The sequence below is a fragment of the Monodon monoceros genome, unplaced genomic scaffold (genome assembly GCF_005190385.1).
Source record: "Monodon monoceros isolate NGI ecotype Baffin Bay Population unplaced genomic scaffold, NGI_Narwhal_1 Super_Scaffold_15, whole genome shotgun sequence".
Taxonomy (NCBI): Eukaryota; Metazoa; Chordata; class Mammalia; order Artiodactyla; family Monodontidae; genus Monodon; species Monodon monoceros.
In genome coordinates this window covers 73,082,009-73,104,212 of record NW_021703771.1, presented here as the reverse complement: position 1 = coordinate 73,104,212, position 22,204 = coordinate 73,082,009, and the positions used below count along the sequence as shown (strand labels likewise).

At 37.4% G+C, this 22,204-nt stretch overlaps 2 protein-coding genes across 6 annotated transcripts in view; one reads left to right on the top strand and one right to left on the bottom strand.

The window, feature by feature from the left end:
- The window catches only part of LRP11 (LDL receptor related protein 11), a 65,809-nt gene that overhangs the window by 41,341 nt on the left and 2,264 nt on the right, over positions 1-22,204 (top strand). The window contains exons 7-8 of one of the 4 annotated variants that reach the window (XM_029224368.1): positions 11,693-11,787; positions 12,450-12,694. In XM_029224368.1, the coding sequence (XP_029080201.1) occupies positions 11,693-11,751 (59 nt within the window). In that variant the 3' untranslated portion in view covers positions 11,752-11,787; positions 12,450-12,694. Of the gene's footprint in view, positions 1-34; positions 5,122-11,692; positions 11,788-12,449; positions 12,695-22,204 lie in introns of those variants that run through there. The other 3 variants (XM_029224369.1, XM_029224367.1, XM_029224370.1) reach the window with 3 other exon arrangements.
- The window catches only part of PCMT1 (protein-L-isoaspartate (D-aspartate) O-methyltransferase), a 44,784-nt gene continuing 29,428 nt past the window's right edge, over positions 6,849-22,204 (bottom strand). Inside the window, exons 6-8 of one of the 2 annotated variants that reach the window (XM_029224371.1) lie at positions 20,013-20,098; positions 15,552-15,768; positions 6,849-7,638 (exon numbers count right to left, since the gene is read on the bottom strand). In XM_029224371.1, coding sequence (XP_029080204.1) covers positions 15,589-15,768; positions 20,013-20,098 — 266 coding nt within the window. In that variant the 3' untranslated portion in view covers positions 6,849-7,638; positions 15,552-15,588. The remainder of the gene's footprint in view (positions 7,639-15,551; positions 15,769-20,012; positions 20,099-22,204) is intronic. The other variant, XM_029224372.1, reaches the window with a different exon arrangement.

The window sequence follows — 22,204 nt, the reverse complement described above, 5'->3', positions numbered from 1 at the left end:
ATCACAGATTTTTATCTTTCATAATTCACTACAGGAATACTGGCCTCGCCCCAAAGACTGTCTTGTACCAAGAGTCGCTAATGCAACTTCCTCATCCCACCCTCCTGAACCCAGACTGAACTCTCAGACTGTTCCTGAGAATCTGCTTCAGGAGTTTCACGTAGGATTCCACAGATAAACCAGAGGTTGAAATGCCATTAGTATGTACTCAGCTCCAGGCCCTCTTGTCTTGGAGAGGAGGCCAGCTATACCTGGGACTGGTTTTAAGCTCAGAAAATCAAAGCTATCAGGAGTGAACTTCCTCAGTTACTTACCCCCAAATGTAAACACGTGTCGGTACCCACCCTCTCTTCTTTTCCTCCAGCACTAAAGGAAAAGGTGTCCCCTCTTTGCAAGGTCAGTCTCTCCCCCTGACCTTGATGCAGCTCCTTATCTCCTCAAGTCTGTTTCTCCATCATTTATTAACTCCCAGTGTTTATAATCTCTACTGGTTCATCCCCCTAGATGCATTCAGATCTCTAAAAACATATAAAAAACAAAACAGCATCCCTCAGCCTTCAATCTCCCTGTAAATGAATTCCCAGTTGCTAAGTGCAGCGGCCTCTCCAGGCTTCACCTCACTTGACCTCTCCTTAGGATTTGATTCCGCTGACCACTTTCGTCTTGAAATAGCCTCGTCCCTCTGCTTCCAGGACTCCCTTCTCCGTTGGTCGCCGACCATTTCTCTGACCTGTCTCTTCCTGTGCTCCTTGGTCCTCCTCTTTGTCTGCCCTCTGAAATGTTGCTGCTCCCCGGGGCCTTGTCCCTGGCCCCCTTCTCCCTTCCTCTCTGGCGGTCTCACCCACTTTCGTCCCTGCAACCATCACCTTAACGCTGAAGGTCCCCACATGTTCAGGCCCAAATCATCGAAGAGCCTAGAGAAAATTCTACCTGGGTTGGCTGTTGGCATCTCAATTTGAAACTGTTGAAAAATAATCATCTCCCTCACCCACCCCAAGCAAGCTCCATCATACATGTAAGTCACTCGAGCAAAGATCCTAGGAACCAGATACATGGACCACTCCTTTTTATATCTGTACTTCATATATAATTCTACCATAGTAACTGTAATACTTTATTGTATCTTTGCATGTAAATGTCTATCTACCCAGAATTGAAGTCATTAAAAAACAATCTCATTTAACTTTTGGAGAAGTGGTATACCACAGTAGTTCTGGAACAGTACTGTCTGGGGCCATATCCTGACTCTCCCATACTGAGAGAAGTCAAGTCACTTAATTCTCAATGCCTTAGTTCCCTCATTTGTGAAATGGGGATAATAAAAGTACGAACTCATATGGTGGTTGTGAGAATTAAATTACTTCATCTATAAAGCGCTCTTTATTATCTTTGATTACCAGTGTCAGGCACATGACTGTTAATTTATGCAAAATGAATAAATAAATGAAAGAAAATGTTATGAAATCAGCTTATGCAATGGAGGTTTTTGCTCCTCTCGTTCCACCAGTTGGCAAGACCCCTGTAGCTAAAAATAGTTCCACCATATCATCTCCAAGCCTGGCCTGACTCCAGAGCAGATCAGACTAAGAATAGACCCTGCTGAGCTTGATAAGAAAGACTGATCTGGGGTACACACTGTTCCTTCCAGACTCCTGAAAGGCTCTAAAAGCTGCTTCTAGTCTAGGTGTCTAGGATCAATCCCACAGGGAAGAAAACCTATGAAGGAGAACTAGAGATTTTTTTTCCTCAAGTTTTCAATAATGGTTCTACTGGCTGAGAGTAGGTTCTCTGGATTTAGGAAACAAAAATTTCTTAAAGCCCTAACCAGAGCAAGAAATCAGGAGTTAGTCCATACTTATTTTAATGGTGAATGATCATGTATGAATCCATAGATGTAAGCTGTGACTGCAATGAAGACATTTCCTGTGGTCACAATGTCTGTACAGTTGTCTATTTACAGAATGTCTATTACAGTTGGATATAAGGGTAATCTGACTGCAACGTTTGTACCCACTGATGGCCTATAAATTTTATAGGAACCTGGTACACAGTTTGGTTTTAAGGAACTCTTGGTTTGAGACCTAGACCTGCAACTTACAAGCTATGTGCTCTTGGGCCAATTACTCAATCTTTCTGCACCTCAGTTAATCTGCAAGATGGAGGTACTATAAGTACCTACTTGAGTTGTTCAGATTAAATAAAACAGTGCATGCACAGTGCTTATCATATAATGGATTGTGGCTGTTATTGGTATTAACCACTGACCTACCCTGTTCATTTCCGACCTTTGCACAGGTGCAGTGCTACCCCTGGCCCTGGGTTTGGCTATCACTGCTTTGCTGCTTCTCATGGTTGCTTGTCGACTACGGCTGGTGAAACAGAAACTTAAAAAAGCTCGTCCCATTACATCTGAGGAGTCTGACTACCTCATAAATGGGATGTATCTATAATAAGTGTAATTTAAATAGCTGAGGGCAAGGACATGTTTCACTTATAATTTGTATATATTTTGGGTTCTGATATTTATAACCTCTTCTGTTTTTTGTTTTGTTTTGTTTTTAACCTCTTCTGTTTAACTAAGAAGACTACTGAAAACCCTGAAGATTCTGCAAATACTAAACCTTTGTTTTTAGTTATTGATTTTCCTTGGGAAGTATGTGAAATATGTTGAAATTCAGAGAGGAGTCCATATGACTACAGACTTTTACAAATCTAATTCTGATTTACATAAGCTGTCCCTAAAAACAGCAATTTGCTGTTAGCCAAGGCAGAAAATTCCGAGTCTCTAGAGGTTCCTGAGAAAGGCGGTGTTAACTCTTCCTAGAAGCCAGCCATTGGCACTTCATACCACCCCACTTCCCTTGTCCTGTGGCCCTCCCATTTCTCACTTTAAGCTTCCAGTGTTCTCCTTTCTCTTCTCCTCTTCAAAACCTATTTCTGAGGATGGAGCCCAAGTGAGTGTACACCTTCAATGAGATGTTATCCACGGCAGGAATATCTAAGTTATAAACCTAATGAACAGGTCAGTAAGGCCTAGGGAAGGTGAATATGAGTTCTTCCCAATGCCTGACATCGTGTCATGTATGTGGCTGCTTCATTCTCCCGAAGGAGAATGACTCAGACTTTGAATTACAAATAGCTCTAACATGGTCATGGAAGCAGAGAACCTGGCAGGTCAAAAATTTTAACAGAAACCTAGCTGAGGGAAAAATGAGCAAGGAGAATGATTAGTTCTTGTATCTGCTCAACACTGCTCGATGGTCCAGAACACAGCAGCTCATTTATATAGTCACTGGTTTTCAGCATTAGTATGTGTTGATGGAAGAAAAAAACTGCATTCAAATTGAAAAACAGAACACTGAATGGATTTCTGGGTACAGCTTTTGTAAAAATGTCACGTGTTTAAGTATCAGCGGTTCTTCCATTCAGTGGAGTGATGCAGTTTTCCCGTTATTTATTTAATGCTCTAAAATGTTATAATGTGCACACAGCTAGTGCCAGGCTTATGTACTCCCAGAGCATAAGGGAGTTTTGCACAAATTCATCTTTACAGAAAACCAGCATCTAGCTTAGCATCTTTTACCTTTTAATCTGTAGGATTTTAAAGGCGTATTATTTCCACCATTCCTTAATGCTGGGACTATGCACATTCTAGAAATTATTCTACTGAGAGGAATGTATAATGTGATGTTCCTAGTCACATGTTTTTTGTTTTTTTTTTACCATAAGTGGCAAATCTTTTAAAATACTTGAAAACCCTCTAGAAAACGTATTTTTAGACTGAACCTGATGTAAGTTATTCCTTTAGCAAAGACTTAATTTGGGTCAGAGATATACATTAACAAATGGATAGTTACTTAGTTCTAGGAAAACAAAGAAATTGGTTATTTTTATTTCCTAAGAAACTCAAGCATGAATTTTAGAATTGAGCAAAGATTTAAACTTCTCCTTAAGGAGTTTAGAGAAATGCCTGTGTGAATGAACCTAAGATGTCTGTACTCTGTATGCGATGCTGTGCAGTTTGTTTTTCTATAGAAGGATGTCACCTGTAGCCACATCCAATAAAACAAAAACTGATGAGGCCTGCATCTTTCAGCACATCTTTTATACATGAAGAAACTAAACACGATTTAGTATTGCCATGGTGTTGAAACACTTGGTAAAAGATGTCCCATATCTATATGTACAGTGTTCTTTAATAAATTTTATTATATTCCTAAGCCTTTTTTTACACCTTTTAATATAATCATAGCTGCTAGTACAGATGGTCCCTGACTTACGTTGCTTCAACTTACATTTTTTTTTACTTTATGATGGTGCAAAAGTGATACATTCAGTAGAAACCATACTTGGAATTTTGAATTTGGATTTTTTCCTGGGCTGCTGATATACTTACTGTACATCCTCTCTCGTGATGCTGAACAGTGGCAGCATACGTCTTTTTCCCTAGAAAATAACCCGTTTTACTATTGATTTAAAACTGATACAGTAGTGTTAACAGGGAAATTCTGCAGGCTCTTTGATCCATAAGGTAATTTCTAGGCAAAATCCTGACAGGATAATCACCTAAAAATTAAAATAAACAAATAATGCTGGCAAAACAAATTACTCAGTGTGATGCAGTCCTTTAAAGGGCACAGTAAAAAGTGTTCAGGGCATGGAATTCAAATACAAATGTCCTCGGCTGCCCTAGGCCGTTGGACTGCTGCCTCTTATGCTTAAGGTGCCCTCAGTATTGCCATCACCTGCCCTTTGACCAAAAGTGTTATTCTGTGATGCCCATCCTACTGGGACACTCCACCCAAGTGAGAATGAGTTCTTGAGACCCAGCAGCCATAGAACTTCATCTAACGTTAGGAAAGAAAAAGGAAAGGCAAGAAAGGAAAGGGAAGAGAAGAACAGGAAAAGGGGGAATGAGGAAGAGGGGAGGGTTTCACCGGCCCAGCACAGCACTCCGGAGGCACTAAGGTGAGGGAGCACTTTTCAGAGTCCTGGCCCCAGCAACACAAAGTCAGTTAAAAAGATAAAGCCTCGGGCTTCCCTGGTGGCACAGTGGTTGAGAATTCGCCTGCCGGTGCAGGGGACACAGTGAGAGGCCCGCGTACCGCAAAAAAAAAAAAAGCGTAATCAACTTTTTTTTTTTGAACAACGCAGATTTCAAAAATTAGGGCGATGGGATCTAAAGTATTTTTATAATGTTAATGTATACTTTTAACCCAAATGTCATTTTTAAATACTACTTGGGAAAGGGTTGAAACCCTCGTTAGAAAATAGAATTCTTAATTGAGAGCTAGATTTGGCTTTCATAAAATGAAATCTGTAAAAATCACGTTGTTTCAACAGGACCTCGCTAGACTGGAACTTTAAAAAATGTTTTTATTGTTGTCCTTGATATTATGTAAAGAAGTCCTTCTAATAAGGAAAAATGAAATGCTAAAATATTTTAGAAATTATGAATACTAAAGGTTAAAGAGACATTTCTTCTCTGACCAAAACATATATTAATTCAATTCTTTTCAAGAGAAAAGTTCATAGATAGAATTAAAATTCATTATTTCCATCTTTACACATTTATTGATGCTCCCCTAAAATCCATTCCTCTTTATTCAACATTTAAAAAAAAATTTTTTTTTTTTTTTTGCCACGCCACACAGCATGCAGGATCTTAGTTCCCTGACCAGGGGTCAGACCCGTGCCCCCTGCAGTGGAAGCGTGGAGTCTCAACCACTAGACCGCCAGGGAAGTCCCTAAAAATTTTAACTCAAAAAGTTTAAAGTCCAAGAGCAATGCTTGGCATAGCATTTGTCTGTACCAATCAGATGCCACTTGGTTTGTCTTATCAGATTTATAAACTGTCCCCTCAACCAGACTGCAAACTTCTCGAGAGTAAGGGCCTTTTTCTATCCCCAAGACCTAACAAAGGGACTTACATAGAGTAAAATGTTGATAATAGCTAGGAAGGATACAGACCAGTGAATAAGTTGAAGAATTAAAGTCCTAAAGAATACCTGATGTTTGAAACTACCGCCCGCAAATGACAGAGTCCTGGATCAAAAGGGTTCATGGCCTGAGTCCAGAAGCAACACTAACAACAGCAAACTGAAGCCAGCAATGAATTCACAAGGTTTGGCCACCAACTAATGCAAGTTTCCTGTGCCTAAGGCCCTGCCCAAGAAGAGACACTGGTAAAAACATGCATGCATAATTTTTCAAAAGCCATTTTCAAAGAAGTAATGTTTAAGACTTTAACTTAAGATGTGGGGGGAGGTGCCTCCTCCCCTCACGAGGGATCTATTTGCCAGAATCACACACACTTGCGCACAGCAGGGGGAAGGGCTTTGCTGGGAGTGCTGGTTCTGCTAGCTCTAGAGCTTACATCTCTTCAAGCTCTAGAACCCTTAGAAAAACTAAGATCCTCATATAAAGGTATAAAATTACAACATCTAAGCAAGATCCCAACGTGTTACTGCCTTCTTAGAAACTCATTTTACAGTCGTTATATTAATAAATCTATTTATAAGTAATGGATGGGTTTTGGTAAATTTATCCTCAACCCTGTTCTTTCTTGACATTAAGTCAGTGCATTCATTCATCCTTTCATTCATTCAGCATTTATTGTACATCTACAAGAGGCCCTGTGTTAAGCAAAGAAAAATAGTAAATGAGGTGTAGTTCTTGTCCTTGAGAAACGTAGTCACATTCCACAAATGTACACAGTTAGATTAATGCTCTTAACCTGCTCAGATTTCACAAAATGGAGCATCGGAGAAACAACCTTTTTCTCTGTGATCTTGGCATTGTGTACCTGGTGGACACGCGATTCTTCTATGTTCAAACACCGCCAGTGCCTTTCACTTTTAACTTTATTTGGCAAAGCAGCACTGCATCAACTGTTCAGTGACTAGGACGCAGCTTACACAGCATGTTAAATCCATATACATTATGAGCAGCAAATCAGAAACAGAAAAACAATACTGAGCTCCTAGAATTTTTAAAGAGAGAAAGGAAGAACTATGTCAGTTATGTCCAATCTGAACAGCTGAGTGTTTTAAGGGACATCACCTGTCATCTTCTTAAGTTTTAATATTTACAAATGCTTAGCTTTAAGGTAACAAAGCAGCCGATTGTATCTACAACATGCTATTCTATGACACCACATCAAAAGCTTTAAAAAGGAAGCTCATCTCTATTTTCTTAGTAGCATCTAACATACACCCAAAAACCAAGAATCTTAACTTATGAATGGTGGTGTTACCTGATGCACAAAAGCAATCTGATAAATTAACATCTGAACAGAATTAAGTGTCTAAGAAAAGAAAAACCACTCCTCAAAATCAATTCACAAACTATGTTTTCTATTTTGCAGAACCCTTTCTTTTAACATTTAAAGTAAAACGTGGGCATGTTAAAGTAATAATACACAAATTTATATTTGCATCCTTCTACCAATTTGGCTTCTGTGCCTCTTTGAAGAATTAGAAACCCCACAAAACCACACATTTTCATGCTGAAAATAGTGTAAGAAAGTCCAACACAAGCTGTGATGCTGTTGATTTTCAAAAGCTTTGAGGACTGAGATGAGCAATCCACTGTAATATTATATACTGGTCAAGCTGATGTTGCTTTTACAGTTCGTCCCTGGTGGGGGAAAAGGAGAGAAATATATAAGTAGGAGTTACATATTACAAAACTTGGCTTTCTAATAGTTTAGATACAACTAATAAATCAGTAAAAATACACTGATCCCCAAGCATTATTAAAAACAAAAACAAAAACAAAACTGAGCAAATGATCCAAGTCAAAGCAAAAATGGAAATCAGCCATTTCAGACATCCTTCGTGCTACTCCAGAATGAAGAATGAAAACTAAAGGACGTGAATTCTTTATTTTTTAATTCAATAGTAACTTTCTTCCTTCAAGACCAAATATTCAGAGAAATGGTAACTTTTAGATCCAGGATCTTGCTAATACTATTTATTGTAAAATAATAACGAGTAGTTAGAGTTCAGATAATTCTTTACAGCTACATTCACAAAATTGGACAAAAATTTAGTCTTTTGTTTAGGGTATCTGTTAGCAATTGTCGAGTGCGTCAATCTCAACCCAAACTCTTTGTGAGAAAACGCATAATCTGTAGGTATAATATACCTGCCAGCTGATTTCATAAGACAGCTTTATCAGCTCCAAAAGAAACCATTCGCTCAGCCAGGTGCAGCACTGTACCAGCAACTGCCAGTGAGAGGAAGGAAGGAAGAAAAATGCAGTCTAAAAGAAATTGTATGGTATATAAATTATACCTCAATAAAGCTCTTAAAAGTGAAAAAATAAAGCTACCAGAAAAGCCTAAAAGCTTCTTATTTGAGGGTAATCTGAGTAACAAAAAACACCGTTAAAGACTCAAGTACTTTAGGGGTAAATAAGTATGATGTTTGCAACTAAATCTCAAATGACTCAGGAAAAAATGTTACATATATGTATATATAGAGAGAAAGAGGGAGTGAAAAGGAATGTGGAAAAATGTTAATAATCGATAACTCTGGATGAAGAGATTCAGGAGCTCTTTGTACTATTCTTGCAACTTGTCTATAATAAAAATTTTTAAGTTTTTTTTAAAAGCTGTTAAAATAAATTTGAAGGGAAGGTAAATAAAGAGCTAAAATTTCCCAGGTAAGTGGTGAATTAAGGGATTATTGGCCAGTACAGTATTTTTTATAAAATATGAATTTTATAAATTGTGCAAGAAAATATTTTTAAAATGACTTCTCCCATCAGCTGTCTTTGTCATACAGCACTGGATTATCTGTTAAATGATAAGTTATCAGTTCTTGTTCCTCTTAATATATTCTTCCAAATAATTTAAGTACTGTAATTCTCATAAAACAGCTTTTACTTAAATTCATGCAAGCATTAAAGTACTTAATCTTCAAAGAGTTCACTAGCAGAGTGCTCTATTCATAAATTAAATTCACTTTTGCTTTTTAAAATATAGATTAAAGGTACTATTGTTGTTTTTTAAAATAATTTTACATTTTATTTACCTGTTGCAAGGCATTAAGGATTCTGTCAATAAATATCCTTATTGCCCAGCAATACAGTACATATCCTCTCCATTTAAAAATTTTGTTGAAAAGGGAAAAGGATAAAAACTCTCAACAAACTGGGTATAGAGGGAACGTACCTCAACATAATAAAGGCCACATATGACAAGCTCACAGCTAACATCATATTCAACGGTGAAAAGCTGAAAGCTTTTCCTCTAAAATCAGGAACAAGACAAGGATGCCCACTCTCGCCACTTTTATTCAACATAGTACTGGAAATCCTAGCCAGAGCAATTAGGCAAGAAAAAGAAATAAAAGGCATCAAAATCAGAAAGAAAGAGGTAAAACTGTCTCTTTTTGCAGACGACAACTAAAATTAGCTGTTTCTATATACTAATAATAAACTATCAAAAGAAAAATTAAGAAAACCATCTTATTTACAATTATATCAAAAAGAATAAAATATCTAGAAATAAATTTAACCAAAGAGGTGAAAGAGTTGTACACTGAAAACTATAGAAAGTTAATGAAAGACACTGAAGATGATACAAATAAATGTACATATATTCCGTACTCATGGATTGGAAGAATTAATGTTGTTAAAATATCCATACTACCCAAAGCAATCTACTGATTCAATATAATTCCTATCAAAATTCCAATGTCATTTTTCACAGAAATAGAACAATCCTAAAACATGTATAGAACCACAAAAGACTCCAAATAGCCAAAGCAAACTTTAGAAAGGACAACAAGACTGGAGGCATCACACTTCCTGATTTCCAACTACATTACAAAGCTATAGTAATCAAAACAGTATGGTATTTGGCATAAAAACAGACACAGAGACCAATGGAACAAAGAAATAAACCCATGCATATATGGTCCATTAATTAAGGAGCCAAGAATATACAATGGAGAAACAGTCTCTTCAATAAATGGTGTTGGGAAAACTGGAGAGCCACATGAAAAAGAATGAAACTGGACCCCTATCTTACACCACACACAAAAAAATTAACTCAAAATGGATTAAAGACTTGGATGTAAGATCTAAACTTATTGTGGTGATCATTTTGCAATATATACATCTATCAAATCACTATGTTGTACACCTAAAACTAATACAATGCTATATGTCAATTATATCTCAATAAAACTGGAAAAGATCATATTGTTAAAAAGTGTTTAATGATATGGGACAATGTTGATGACATTTTATTAAATAAAAAGAGATTACAAAATAATGCTACCATATGATCTCAGGATTACAAAAGAGATTTATATAGATCTATGGATAAAAGAAGAAAAAATCTACAAAATGTTAATAAGAGGTTATCTCTAGATTCTGGGATTATGGGTGACTTTTATTCTTTGTATTTTTTTCCTATTTTTATAATGCATATACATTACTTTGGTAGTCAGGAACAGTATTGTTGAAAACAAATAGAAGGCAATTTATAGCACCCCCTCCAAAAAAAAAAGGAAAAGAAATTAAGTTTACAGACCTGAGTTTGTAACATTTAGGGTGCCAAAGAAAACCAAAAATTTGCTGCCATGGCAAGTATAACCTTGTCACATCCTAAGACTCCAAAATCCATTAACCTTATTAATTTTTCCTAATATTTAAAATTCTACATAACCATATTTTTCTCTATCTGACTTGCATGCATAGATCATTTACAATAAAAAAGAGTACATCCTGAATTTCTAAAAAGGCTCTTTAAAATTGTATATATGTGCTAATATTTCATTAGATTAATAACTATATTTGTTACTTTATTGTATAATAAGTAATTATACATAATTTAATTATTAGGTTAATAACTCTAAGTTACTAACATTTAGTATTATATATTCTTTATCAAGAACAACTGAAAATATGTACTACCAGGAAATAACAATCAAAATCCATGAACATTTTCTAATTAATGGGCTTTCTGAGGTAATAAAAGCTTTGTACAATTAACTTTGTACAAAGCATTATGAGAGACATAAAAAGAATTCCAAAAGCAACAGAATACATTCTTGCCTTTAAGGATGTAAAATATATCATAATGCTGTAACACATGTAAAGAAATTAAAAAAGGACAGTATAGAACAATATGGAACACAGGATCAGCTGGATATCCTAGGACCTAAACTGTCAATCCTAGAAATGCCAGTCAATTCATAACATTTTTTTCATGTGTACATGGCACTTTTAAGAAGACATCGATAGACGAAGTACTTATGGAATGAGAACCCTGAAACATTCCTCAGTTTCACAAGCCAGAAATGGACTTATTCCTTTGACTCTTGTGGCTATTAAAAACAAAAATAAAATAAAACTTACCAGAAGATTAACAAAATGTTGATTTCTAGATATATAAAATAAATATACTTGTATAAAATAAAATACAAATTTAAAAATCATTAAGTTTACAAAGCAACTAATACAACTATTTAATATCCATAGTCTTGAACATAATACCACAGATTCTAAGTCTATAGCCTATCTCTCTGACATTCTCTCCCCTTTTATTAATCCACCAAAATTGCAAGGAACATTTTTCCAAGTACAAGGGGACACAAGTCTACATTCAAGTTTGGGGCTTTATTTGGCACTAGAATTCAGCATGCCCACTAAGTTCTCTCTCTTTTTTTCCATCTAGTTTCTATCACACCTTCCGAGATAAGACTGGATCTCACTCTCGCAGAGCACTCCAACTAGCTCTGGATGCCTCAGTTAGAGAAGGATGGAAAGCTGGTGAGAAACAAGAGAATGTTCGTAAGAAAGCACTAGGATGAGTTCTTGAATTAATCCTGAAGAAATTCTGAAAGAACAGAAATCATCTAGCCTGGCAAGAAACTGACTAGGGAGCTTTTTACATAATTCCCATGTGAGATGAGAAAATGTAGGCAACCCTTTTTAACCACATTCTATCCTTACCACCACTGCCTTAATTCAGGCCACCATCACTGTACCCCTGACTTGCTACAGGTACCTCCTATTTCTGACCCTAGTTTTGTCCCTTTCCAATCTACTCTCTACCCCACTGCCAGAATTATCTTTCTGAAATGGAATTCTGATTGCTTCGCTGCCTGGCTTAAACAATCGCTGCCTACCGCCCTCAAGGCAGAGCCAACACACCACACTCTAATTGCCTGTTTGTCTTGTCTCTACTTGACTATAAGTTCCACGAAAATGGTCAGTTTCAAATTCACAGCTGTGTATTCCTGGCCCTAAAGCAGTGCCTACATAGTGGGCACGCAAACACTTGTTGAATTAATGATGTATTAAGAAGGTCCTCACACTGAAAAATATTTAACAAATTTAACAACAGAACAAATTGCCAAAGAAAAGTATTAGATGTTGCTTTTCCAAAGGCAATTTAAAATAAAGGCTTTTTTCTTTTTTTTCCTGTCTAGGACAGTTCACGCATAGATTAGCCTGACGGGGATAGAAATAGGGCACACAAAAACTAGATGTCCTCTCAAATCTATTCCACACCTAAATTTAAAAAGAAGCAGACGGGGACTTCCATGGTGGTGCAGTGGTTAAGAATCCGCCTGCCAATGCAGGGGACACAGGTTTGATCCCTGGTCCGGGAAGATCCCACATGCCGCAGAACAACTAAGCCCGTGCACCGCAACTACTGAGCCTGCACTCTAGAGCCCACGAGCCCCAACTACTGAGCCCACGTGCCCCAACTACTGAAGCCCTTGTGCCTAGAGCCAGTGCACTGCAACAAGAGAAGCCGCCGCAATGAGAAGCTCACGCCACGCAATGAAGAGTAGCTCCCGCTCACCGCAACTGGAGAAAGCCCGCATGCAGCAACGAAGACCCAACGCAGCCAAAAATTAATTAATTAATTAATTATTTTAAAAATAAAAAGCAGCAGAGGTATTTGCTGCATGGGAGGAAAGGGGAAGGAAAGAGGTGGTGAGAGCTGACTTCAGACTACATCTGGCACAGGGCCTCTTCCTCTCTGACTTCCAGTTAAGTCTGCCCCATACGATGCCCTGGCAGAGAGAAGAGGGCGGGAGGAGAGAAAACTGAGGTGATTCATAGATGTGGGAGTAGCTGCTTCCCTCTATCACTACAGCTCCTGTCAGGGACCACACCCCACCCCCGCTTCTGCTGTCCCTGCTCTCAGCAGGTTCTAGTAAAATTGTTTCCTTACCTTTAGGTCTAGAGTGGTAACAGCTTCCTACTATCACCCTGGGAACCCCTGGTCCCTGGGTATGTCACATTCTTTACTGGTTCCCATAACCTTTCCCATATTTCTTTGAATAGTCCCTTCATTAAAGTCACTTCAAAATCCTAGCTGAGCACACTTTCTGTTTCCTGCCTGTGACCTTGACTGATAGTTTATGAACACAAACAGAAATAGCAGATTAGGGTCTCTTAAGATTTTAAGTTAACCGTTGATGTTTTACCCTTTCAAACATCCTATTTTCTAGTAATTTCTTTCAGTACAAATTTTTTTTTTTGATGTGGCAGTTGTTTTTTTCCAATTTCATTTCCAGATTTTGTTTTACCTTTATATTCTTTAAACTTCATGATTTACAACTAAGTAACTGATTATCTCTGTAATTAGAACTACATCTTTGGATATAGGAAAATGTGTTTGAACAGAAAATTTGCAATAGAAAAAATTAGAAAGTCCTCCTAGTACAACTAGAGAAAAGTTTCCAATGATGCATACATGTAAAATTGCTCAATGTTTTAAAAAGTTGAAGGCCAAAAAGAAAACCAAGTGTATACATGTATTTAAATATTTGGTAAATGATTGAACAATTGTCCATAGATTTAAAAATTATTCTAAATTTAATACAAATAGTTTAGTCTTATCAAGGGTAAAATACAGGTGTGTGGAAGCCTGAAGCTTATATAATTGGGTAAGGGGGGAACCTCTTTATGAAGGAAAAAAAAAGGTAGGCTAAAAATAAGACTTTGCATGTAAAATTTGGTATAAGGCCATGAAGGACCCAAAGCAAGTGAGGGCCCTGAAGCTTAAGTTTCATTAGCTTCAAGCTAAGTCCGCCTCTGGTTATAAAAACTAAAATCCTTTTTATAATTCCTTCATCATTAAATTATGGTACTAATAATGTGTATAGAAGGAGAAATTTTAAACTTATTAATGAAAATCTGAACTCTTACTTGATACCAAATTTTAGTAATTTCAGTGATATGTCTGCCCCTTCTATACAGCAGCACTCATACAATTATGTAGTTATGTAACCAGACTAGAAGCAAAAGGAACTTCGTAACTATATCTGATTCTAACTGACAAGACTGATAGCTTTTTAAAACTTTTTTTTAAAGGAGTGGCTGTGCTGCAGTTAGAATTCAAAGAAAATAGCTGTAACTACATTAGGTGAAGAATTAAAATGCAATTCCTAGTAAGGTATCCCAGAAATGGCCAATCAAAATTAGTCAAAAGTAAAACTCATTTTTGAACAAACTGAGTTAGATTCATTACCATTTTTGCCATTACCATTCATTCAAAAGGTGCCTTCCCTCTTTCCAGAAAACAAAACTGAGAGGTCTATTAAACCTATAATCCCCAGTTTACTTATTAAGAAATCATCTTAAAATAAGCACCTCTGTCAAATAAAAGTAGATTCTAAAACAAGGAAGCAGTAAGGCCTTTCTTATTCTGGCATTTAATTTCAAGTAGACTTGGCTAATGTCACTCTTACTTACTGATCTCACTCCCTCCCACTGCAGAGAGTGGGAAGGGAAAGCAGGAAGAGAGGAAAAAGAGAAATCTTGGCTTCAAACGAAATACCCAGATTATGCTGAGACACAGAAACAAAAGTGGGTGTTAAAATGGGCCATGCTGTACTGAAGATTACGCTGCATGCTGCTGGCCCTTTGGGAAGGTGTGTGAGACCTGGGCACTCACTTACAGAATCCCCTCCCCTCCCCGGGAACTTAGAGTAGCTTAAAAATTGGCCAGCCTGTTCTATAAAATGGTGGGTTTCTCCCTTACAGTGGTTCTGAAATAAGAGTGGAATGTAAAACAGGCACAGGTTGTCAGACGTCTATGAACCTGATTGAAAGAGAGAAATCAAGCTGAGAGGGAGAGTGTCCTCTCTGGGATTCTGACACCTTCGAAAACTGGGACAAGAGTATCTTTTCCCTTCTTTCTCTTTACAACAATGGTATAATAGAGATGAACTGGGGCAGGAAATGATGACCCCTTCTCTTCAGATGACAGCCTTTGTTTCCATGACCGTACAGCAGCTGTAAAAACGAGTTGCAAATATAGAAACAGCGTGGCTGATACTAAAATAATCTTAGAAAGTGTGGCTGAAAGCCTCTTTAAAAAGAAAAACACCTTTGTGCCAACCAAGTCTCACCCCCCTTTCCCAAAGATGAGTTAAATCAAAAGGACAGACCATGCAAAACTTTTCTACATTTTTAATGTAGTGAATTTCTGATGTTAAAATGGAGCAGCACAAAGGTGACAACCGAAAAAGCAGCTCTTGTAGTCTAATCTCTTAAAATCCACACCCTTTCACCTTGCATGTGTGGAAGAAGAAAGAGCAGAAGATAAAATCACTTCCACCTGGACCACTGCTTTTCTTTATCTGTTAAAGGCACGTATATCACTCCCATCAGAGGCTTCATTTTGACACTGCCATCCTGGAGCTTGTCATACTGCTCCAGCATCTGGTTTCCACCTGCAGGACCAACTGGCAATATCAATCTTCCACCAGGCTTTAACTGGTCTATTAGCTAAAAGAAAAAGAAGAGCACATATACACCAAGCTATAGATTTTATGTTAATAGTCATTTTACATCACTATACACAACTTTCAGTGTCCATGGGCAGAAAGCAGAAATGTACTTTATTTAGTACATACATACTTCCACTGTTAAACTTGTTACTCAATTACCCACTCACTCATTTACCTACCGACCTTCCCTACTACAGTACAAATGTTCTGATGACAGGGACTGTGTCTTATTCATCTTTGTGCGCTTAGCATCTAACACAGTACCTGGTACAACTGCAATGCTCAAAATGTTTGAGTTGAACCACATAATGTAGGACTATCCTCTTGGGAAGGCCAAAGGCAGAACAGGAAATTTCAATTCCTGTATGCCTATTTTGAATCTTTATAGTTTGCAGGGGAGGAGGGGAAGTGTAGAAAATCAGCAAGGAATCCCTATCCTATCTAAGAATTTAAGGCATCACTGAACCAAAAATAAGGGAACCTTGGTTTTATGACTGAATTTAGGATTACTGGCACCATGACATGACGAAGGAAGGTAGGGCTGGGGTCTCTGCAGCATTAGAACGAGGACGCCCTGTCAATGAAGAACCAAAACTACTCAGTGAAAGCCCCTCTGGTCAGAAAATTTTTAAGTCGTATGTCACAATTTGAATGTAGCCTGACAGATGACCACTGATCAAAAACAGTAAGGAAGAAACCTTACTTTGGATAGTATTATCCCAAGGAAGGGTGTCCTTAAATAAAATTTTTGTTGTCAGCAAGTCTACCTTATTTTTTCCCTTTTAATTTTCTAAATGTCAAGGTTTTTAATGAAAAAATAGCAGGCTTCTTCCCACTACTCCAGTCTTGCTCCCTAAATCCACTCATTTTAAATCCTTTCAGCTGTCTTCTTTTGTAGTGCTTACTTCTAAAGCATGTCTTTTATTTTTTTAACTGAAATATAATTGGCATATAAATATTGTATTAGTTTTAGGTGTACAACATAAAGATTTGATATATGTATATAATGTGAAATGATCACCACAGTAAGTTTAATTAACATCCATTATCACACATAGTTACAGTTCTTTTTTCTTGTGATGAGAACTTTTAAGGTTTACTCTCTTAGCAACTTTCAATTATATGGTATAGTACTAGTAACTATAGTTACCATGCTGTATAACATTTCCTCTTTTATTTCAAATTATGTGCTAGATGAGGACTAAGCTCTCTTACATAAACAGCTGCCCCTCGGTATCCAAGGGGGGTTGGTTCCAGGACCTTACCTCTGACACCAAAATCCGCAGATACTCAAGTTCCTTATATAAAATGGTAAAATATTTGCATATAACCTATATATCCCATATACTTTAAATCATCTCTAGATTACTTATTATACCTAATACAATGCGAACACCATGTACATAGTTACCAGGTGTGACAAATTCAAGTTTTGCTTTTTGGAACTTTGTGGAATTTTTTTTTTTCTGAGTATTTTCGATCCATGATTGGTGGAATCCTTGAATGTGGAACCCTCAGATACAGAGGGCCAACTGTATTCTGCTCCTTCCCCCCAGTCCAACCAATATCATAATTTTTTATTAAAACCATTTTCAGTTATGACTGTGTAAATGTAGTTTGCAGCTGAGCCAAGAGGTACCCAATGATTGTTTCCTTTCTTATATAATAGCTGTTTTCCCTACAGTTAAAAACTGAAGGTTTTTCTTTTTTCATTCCCTTAATTTTCTTTGTAGCTGTTTCTAAATCTTGGTACCCTCCCAGCTTCTTAATGAAATTTTCACGCAGTCAAATCTATCTAATTAGTGCCTTCCTTTTTTTTTTATTTTTTTTTAACTGCTCTTTTTTCTTTTTTGGTAGGCTCGCTTCTAGTACCTTCCTCCTCTGCCCTAAATCTGGACTGGTTATTCTCCAGGCCTGCTGCATAGCGTTCATACTGGGACTTCCTTTGCAATAATCCTGGAATCCTGGGAACTCTTACCACCTCTCTCTTGAACAAAATTTCCTGCCTTCCTAGATACCATGGCTGCTTCTTTTCAGTTTTTCCTACTCTCTCTCTACTCCCTCATTTTTTGATGATATAATTAAAGCAATTCCTCCAGAAGTATTCTGTGAAACAGTATGTGGAATATTTTTAAAGACAGAGATTGAGATTGGCAAATCTAAAATTATCTTTATTCTATGTATTTAGTGACGTGTGTGGTGGGTATAGAATTCAAGATTGGAAATCATTTTCAATTCAGAATTGTGATGGTTTGCCCCTGACTTGTTCATTCTAATGTTGCTTTTCTACAGTCTGATGCCTTTCTGATTACTGACCCTTCAACGGATTATCTATTTTGCTTTTCTGGAAACTTCTGGAATATTCTCTTTATCTGTAACATTCTGAAATTTCATGGTGATATTGTGGCTCTTTTTTTTTTTTTTTTAATTCATGGTACTAGGCACTCAAAAGATCTTTTCAAACTATAGAATTGTGTCTTTCAGTTCTCAGAAATTTTCTTAGGGCTTAGGGCTAACTGTTCCTTATAAAGAATTGCAAGTAGCAGTAGCCCCTCTTTTCAGGCCAAAGCGTTATCTCTGGTTTCCAAGGTCCTGATGCCTCCAATTTCTAAGCTTTTTCTGAGTTCTGCAGAGCAAACTGCTTCTGCATTGATACCCTCCTCATGGTCTCTTTGGTTCAACTTCCTTCACCCTTCCAGGTCAGTTATTACTCCAACTGCTTTCTGTCTTCACACACTGTAGAGTTCAGGGTTGCAGGTATAATCTCCTAGATAACTGAATATGGAGTTCGTGTTTCCGTTTCTTGTTTTTCTAGTTGTTTTGGGGTGATATCCAAAGGAGGCATAAACATCTTTATTCTCTTAAAACTGGAAAGCCCCTTCAGCATGCCTATCTTCAAATTTAATCAGATGTAAAGAGCCCCCCCCCACCCAATAATACTTCCAAGTGCTACTACAAATGTTCAATTCATTCTGAGCTAAAGTCAGAAATACCTTTCGAGATCATCTTAGGGTCTTAGTGGGGAAGATGAGTCCTGTACCCAAGACCTTTCATTTAAACACAGTTCTGTTTCAGATTTTAGTTGTTCCTACTAGGCTGCCAATATTAAAAAAAATAAAAAAAGTTTAAAAACCTACTGATCATGTGGTCATACATGAAAATTCATTACGTTATTCATTTATGACTTGTACACCTTTCTACATCATGTTAATACTTCAATTAAAATATGTTAAAACCCCCGGTTTGGTCTTTTTTTCCAACAGATAACAGGGCCAGAGAAAATAGCTGATTTTCCTAAGGTCATTCAGCCAATGAATAACAAGTCAGTGACCAGAACAAATCCCCTAACTTTCAGCTTCTCATAACTGTATAAACACACACAAAAAACCACTTGCAGGTTGGGGAGTAGATGAGACTGGACAGAAGAGACAGTGTCACTTTTAGCCCCTTGCCATCTAATCAAGAACCATGAAAAAATCACATGTAATAGAAACCTAAGCCAAGGAATACTGGGGCTGACATAAGTTTATCAGAGTCTTACTAAAACGAAAACTCAATTTTGTACTTAAATATTTCCTTGACTATGTAACATACACTACTGGAATATCCTTCCCTCTCACTGCAACTATGCAAATCCTACTATTCTTTAAGATTCAGTTCAAATTCCATTCCTATAAGAAGTCTCCTTGACTATTCCATGCAACATACTCTCCCTCCCTTGAACTCCTACAGTACATATTTTGTTTTCCCTTTAATATCTGTCATATGCTGATACATGTATGACGCAGCTCTTCTAGAACACAAGGTTTGTGAGGATAAATTTATGACAAATACTTCCTGCTCTTACCCATGCACCTAACACAGTCTTGCACATTCTGGTATTTAACAATACGCCAAGTGATTATCAGATCATGAACTCCAGAGGGACTGTCCCAATTCTATTGGCGTACTAGTTCTTAACCGAATCAGATAGTGCTTTAAATAAGACAGCCATGAGCTGGGGCTTAGCAATTTTCATGTCATTTATACAACTGTCTGCATATGAAAAAACTGCCTACTAACTGCAACTAAAATGCACAGCGTTTCAATTTTTAAAAAGTTGAGCATAATTATCAACCAAAAAGAAAAAAAAAGCACAACGTAACATAGATGATATTTTGAACATCAACAGAAGTCATTTCCTATAAATTTTTAAGAGCTTTAGTTGAATAAAGCAACAAACACAGAAGAAAACCAACTCACTGCCTGGGGCACAACTGGGGCTGCAGCTCCTACATGAATAGCATCATAAGGGGCTTCTTCGGCATATCCCATTCTTCCATCCCCCACTGAAAGAAAAAAAAAAAGCTTTAAAAATCTGTTCAGATAGAGCTACCCAGTGTGAAGAATTATCAGAGATTTAAAGCAGGGAAAGGATAGATTTTTAGATAAAAGATGCTGTGACAACTGGATATTCAAAGAAAAAATAGATACTTGGACCCCTACCTCAAACATACACAAAAATGAACGTCACAAAGATCAAAGGTCTAAATGTGAAAAGTTAAAATGATAGTGCTTCTGAGAACTAATATAAGGACATATCTTCATGATTTCAGAGTGCCTTAAACAGGACACAAAAAGCACTAGAAAAAAATTGGTAAGTCTGACTACACTAAAATTAAGAATTTCTATTTATCAAAAAAGTACAGTATGAGAGTGAAAAGGCAATTCACAGAGTGGGAGAAGAGATTGATAATATGTACAACTAGACACAGGGCTAGTCTATAGAAGTCCTACAGATCAAAGAAAAATGTAAGTAACAAAATATCTGAATAGGCATTTCACAAAAGAGGAAATCCAAATGGCCAAACATATGAAATAGTGTTCAACCTCACTGATTAATAGGAAAATACAAAATTAAAATCACAGAGATACTGCCATACATTAAGTGGGCAAAAAGAAAAATCTAATAATACCAAGTACTGGTAGAGATGTGAAGCAATAGGAACCCTGATACCTTACTGTTGGGAATGTAAGTTGGTTCAGTCACTTCAAAAAACAGTTTTTGCAGTATCTTTGGTCACTCTATGAACTGTAACAACACGCCTAAAGAAATGAGTGCTTGTATGATGAGTGTATATAAGCATCTGGACTTACGTACATTGTGAATATATCTCCAAATCAGAAACAACCCAAAATATCCATCTACAGTAGCATTAATAAACAAATTCTGGTAATGTTCCTACAATAGAATGCTATACGGCAATAAAAATGAACTATATGCAAAAAGGATGAATCTTACAGACATAATAATGAACAAAAGAAGTCATTCATCATAGAATATATACCGTATGGTTCCATTTAGCTGAAGTTCAAGATTAAATTAAACATCATTTATGGAAATGCAATTAGGTAGTAAATGCATAAAGGTAATAATACCGCTAGGGAAAAGGGAGGTAGTCATGATGAGGAAAAAGCAAGCAGAGAACTTTCCAGGTACTAATAATGTTCCATTTCTTTGTCTTGTTCTGTTTTTCTTGCGGTACGCGCCTCCCACCGCTGCGGCCCCTCCCGCTGCGGAGCACAGGCTCCGTACGCGCAGGCCCAGCGGCCATGGCTCACGGGCCCAGCCACTCCGCGGCATGTGGGATCTTCCCGGACCGGGGCACGAACCCGTGTCCCCTGCATCGGCAGGTGGACTCCCAACCACTGCGCCACCAGGGAAGCCCCAATAATATTCCATTTCTTGATCAGTGTGGTGATTAAACAGGTGTTTGTTAAGCTTCACATTTATGTTTTATGCATATTTTGATATCTGTTATTTTTCACAATATAAAATGTACTCACATGGAAATGTGTCCATGCATACTGCTGAATGGAAAAAAGCAACCTAAAGGACAATATGTACAGTATGAGTCAATTTAAAAACCATGTGTGTGTGCAGTTTATTCATATGTACATTTATATGTCTAAAAAACTTCAGGAGGAAAAAGAGGGGCTTTCTTTTTTATCTTACACATCTCTGCACTGTTTAAATTTTTTATATTCGACACTTGTTACTTTGATACCACTTCTTAAAAAGCAATGAAGAAAGAACTCAACATGGCATTTTCTGAAATAGTTAAGTCATGTCACCCATGGTCAAGGTAGAACCAGTGTAACATTTTAGAGTAATTGCTTTTTCTTGCTTAGTACTTAAAAGTGAATGTAAAGGGGCTTCCCTGGTGGCACAGTGGTTGAGAGTCCGCCTGCCGATGCAGGGGACACGGGTTTGTGCCCCGGTCCGCGAGGATCCCATGTGCCGCGGAGCGGCTGGGCCCGTGAGCCATGGCCGCTGAGCCTGCGCGTCCGGAGCCTGTGCTCCGCAATGGGAGAGGCCACAACAGTGGGAGGCCCGCGTACCGCGAAAAAAAAAAAAAGTGAATTTAAAAAAAATGCAATAACTAGCTCTGAGT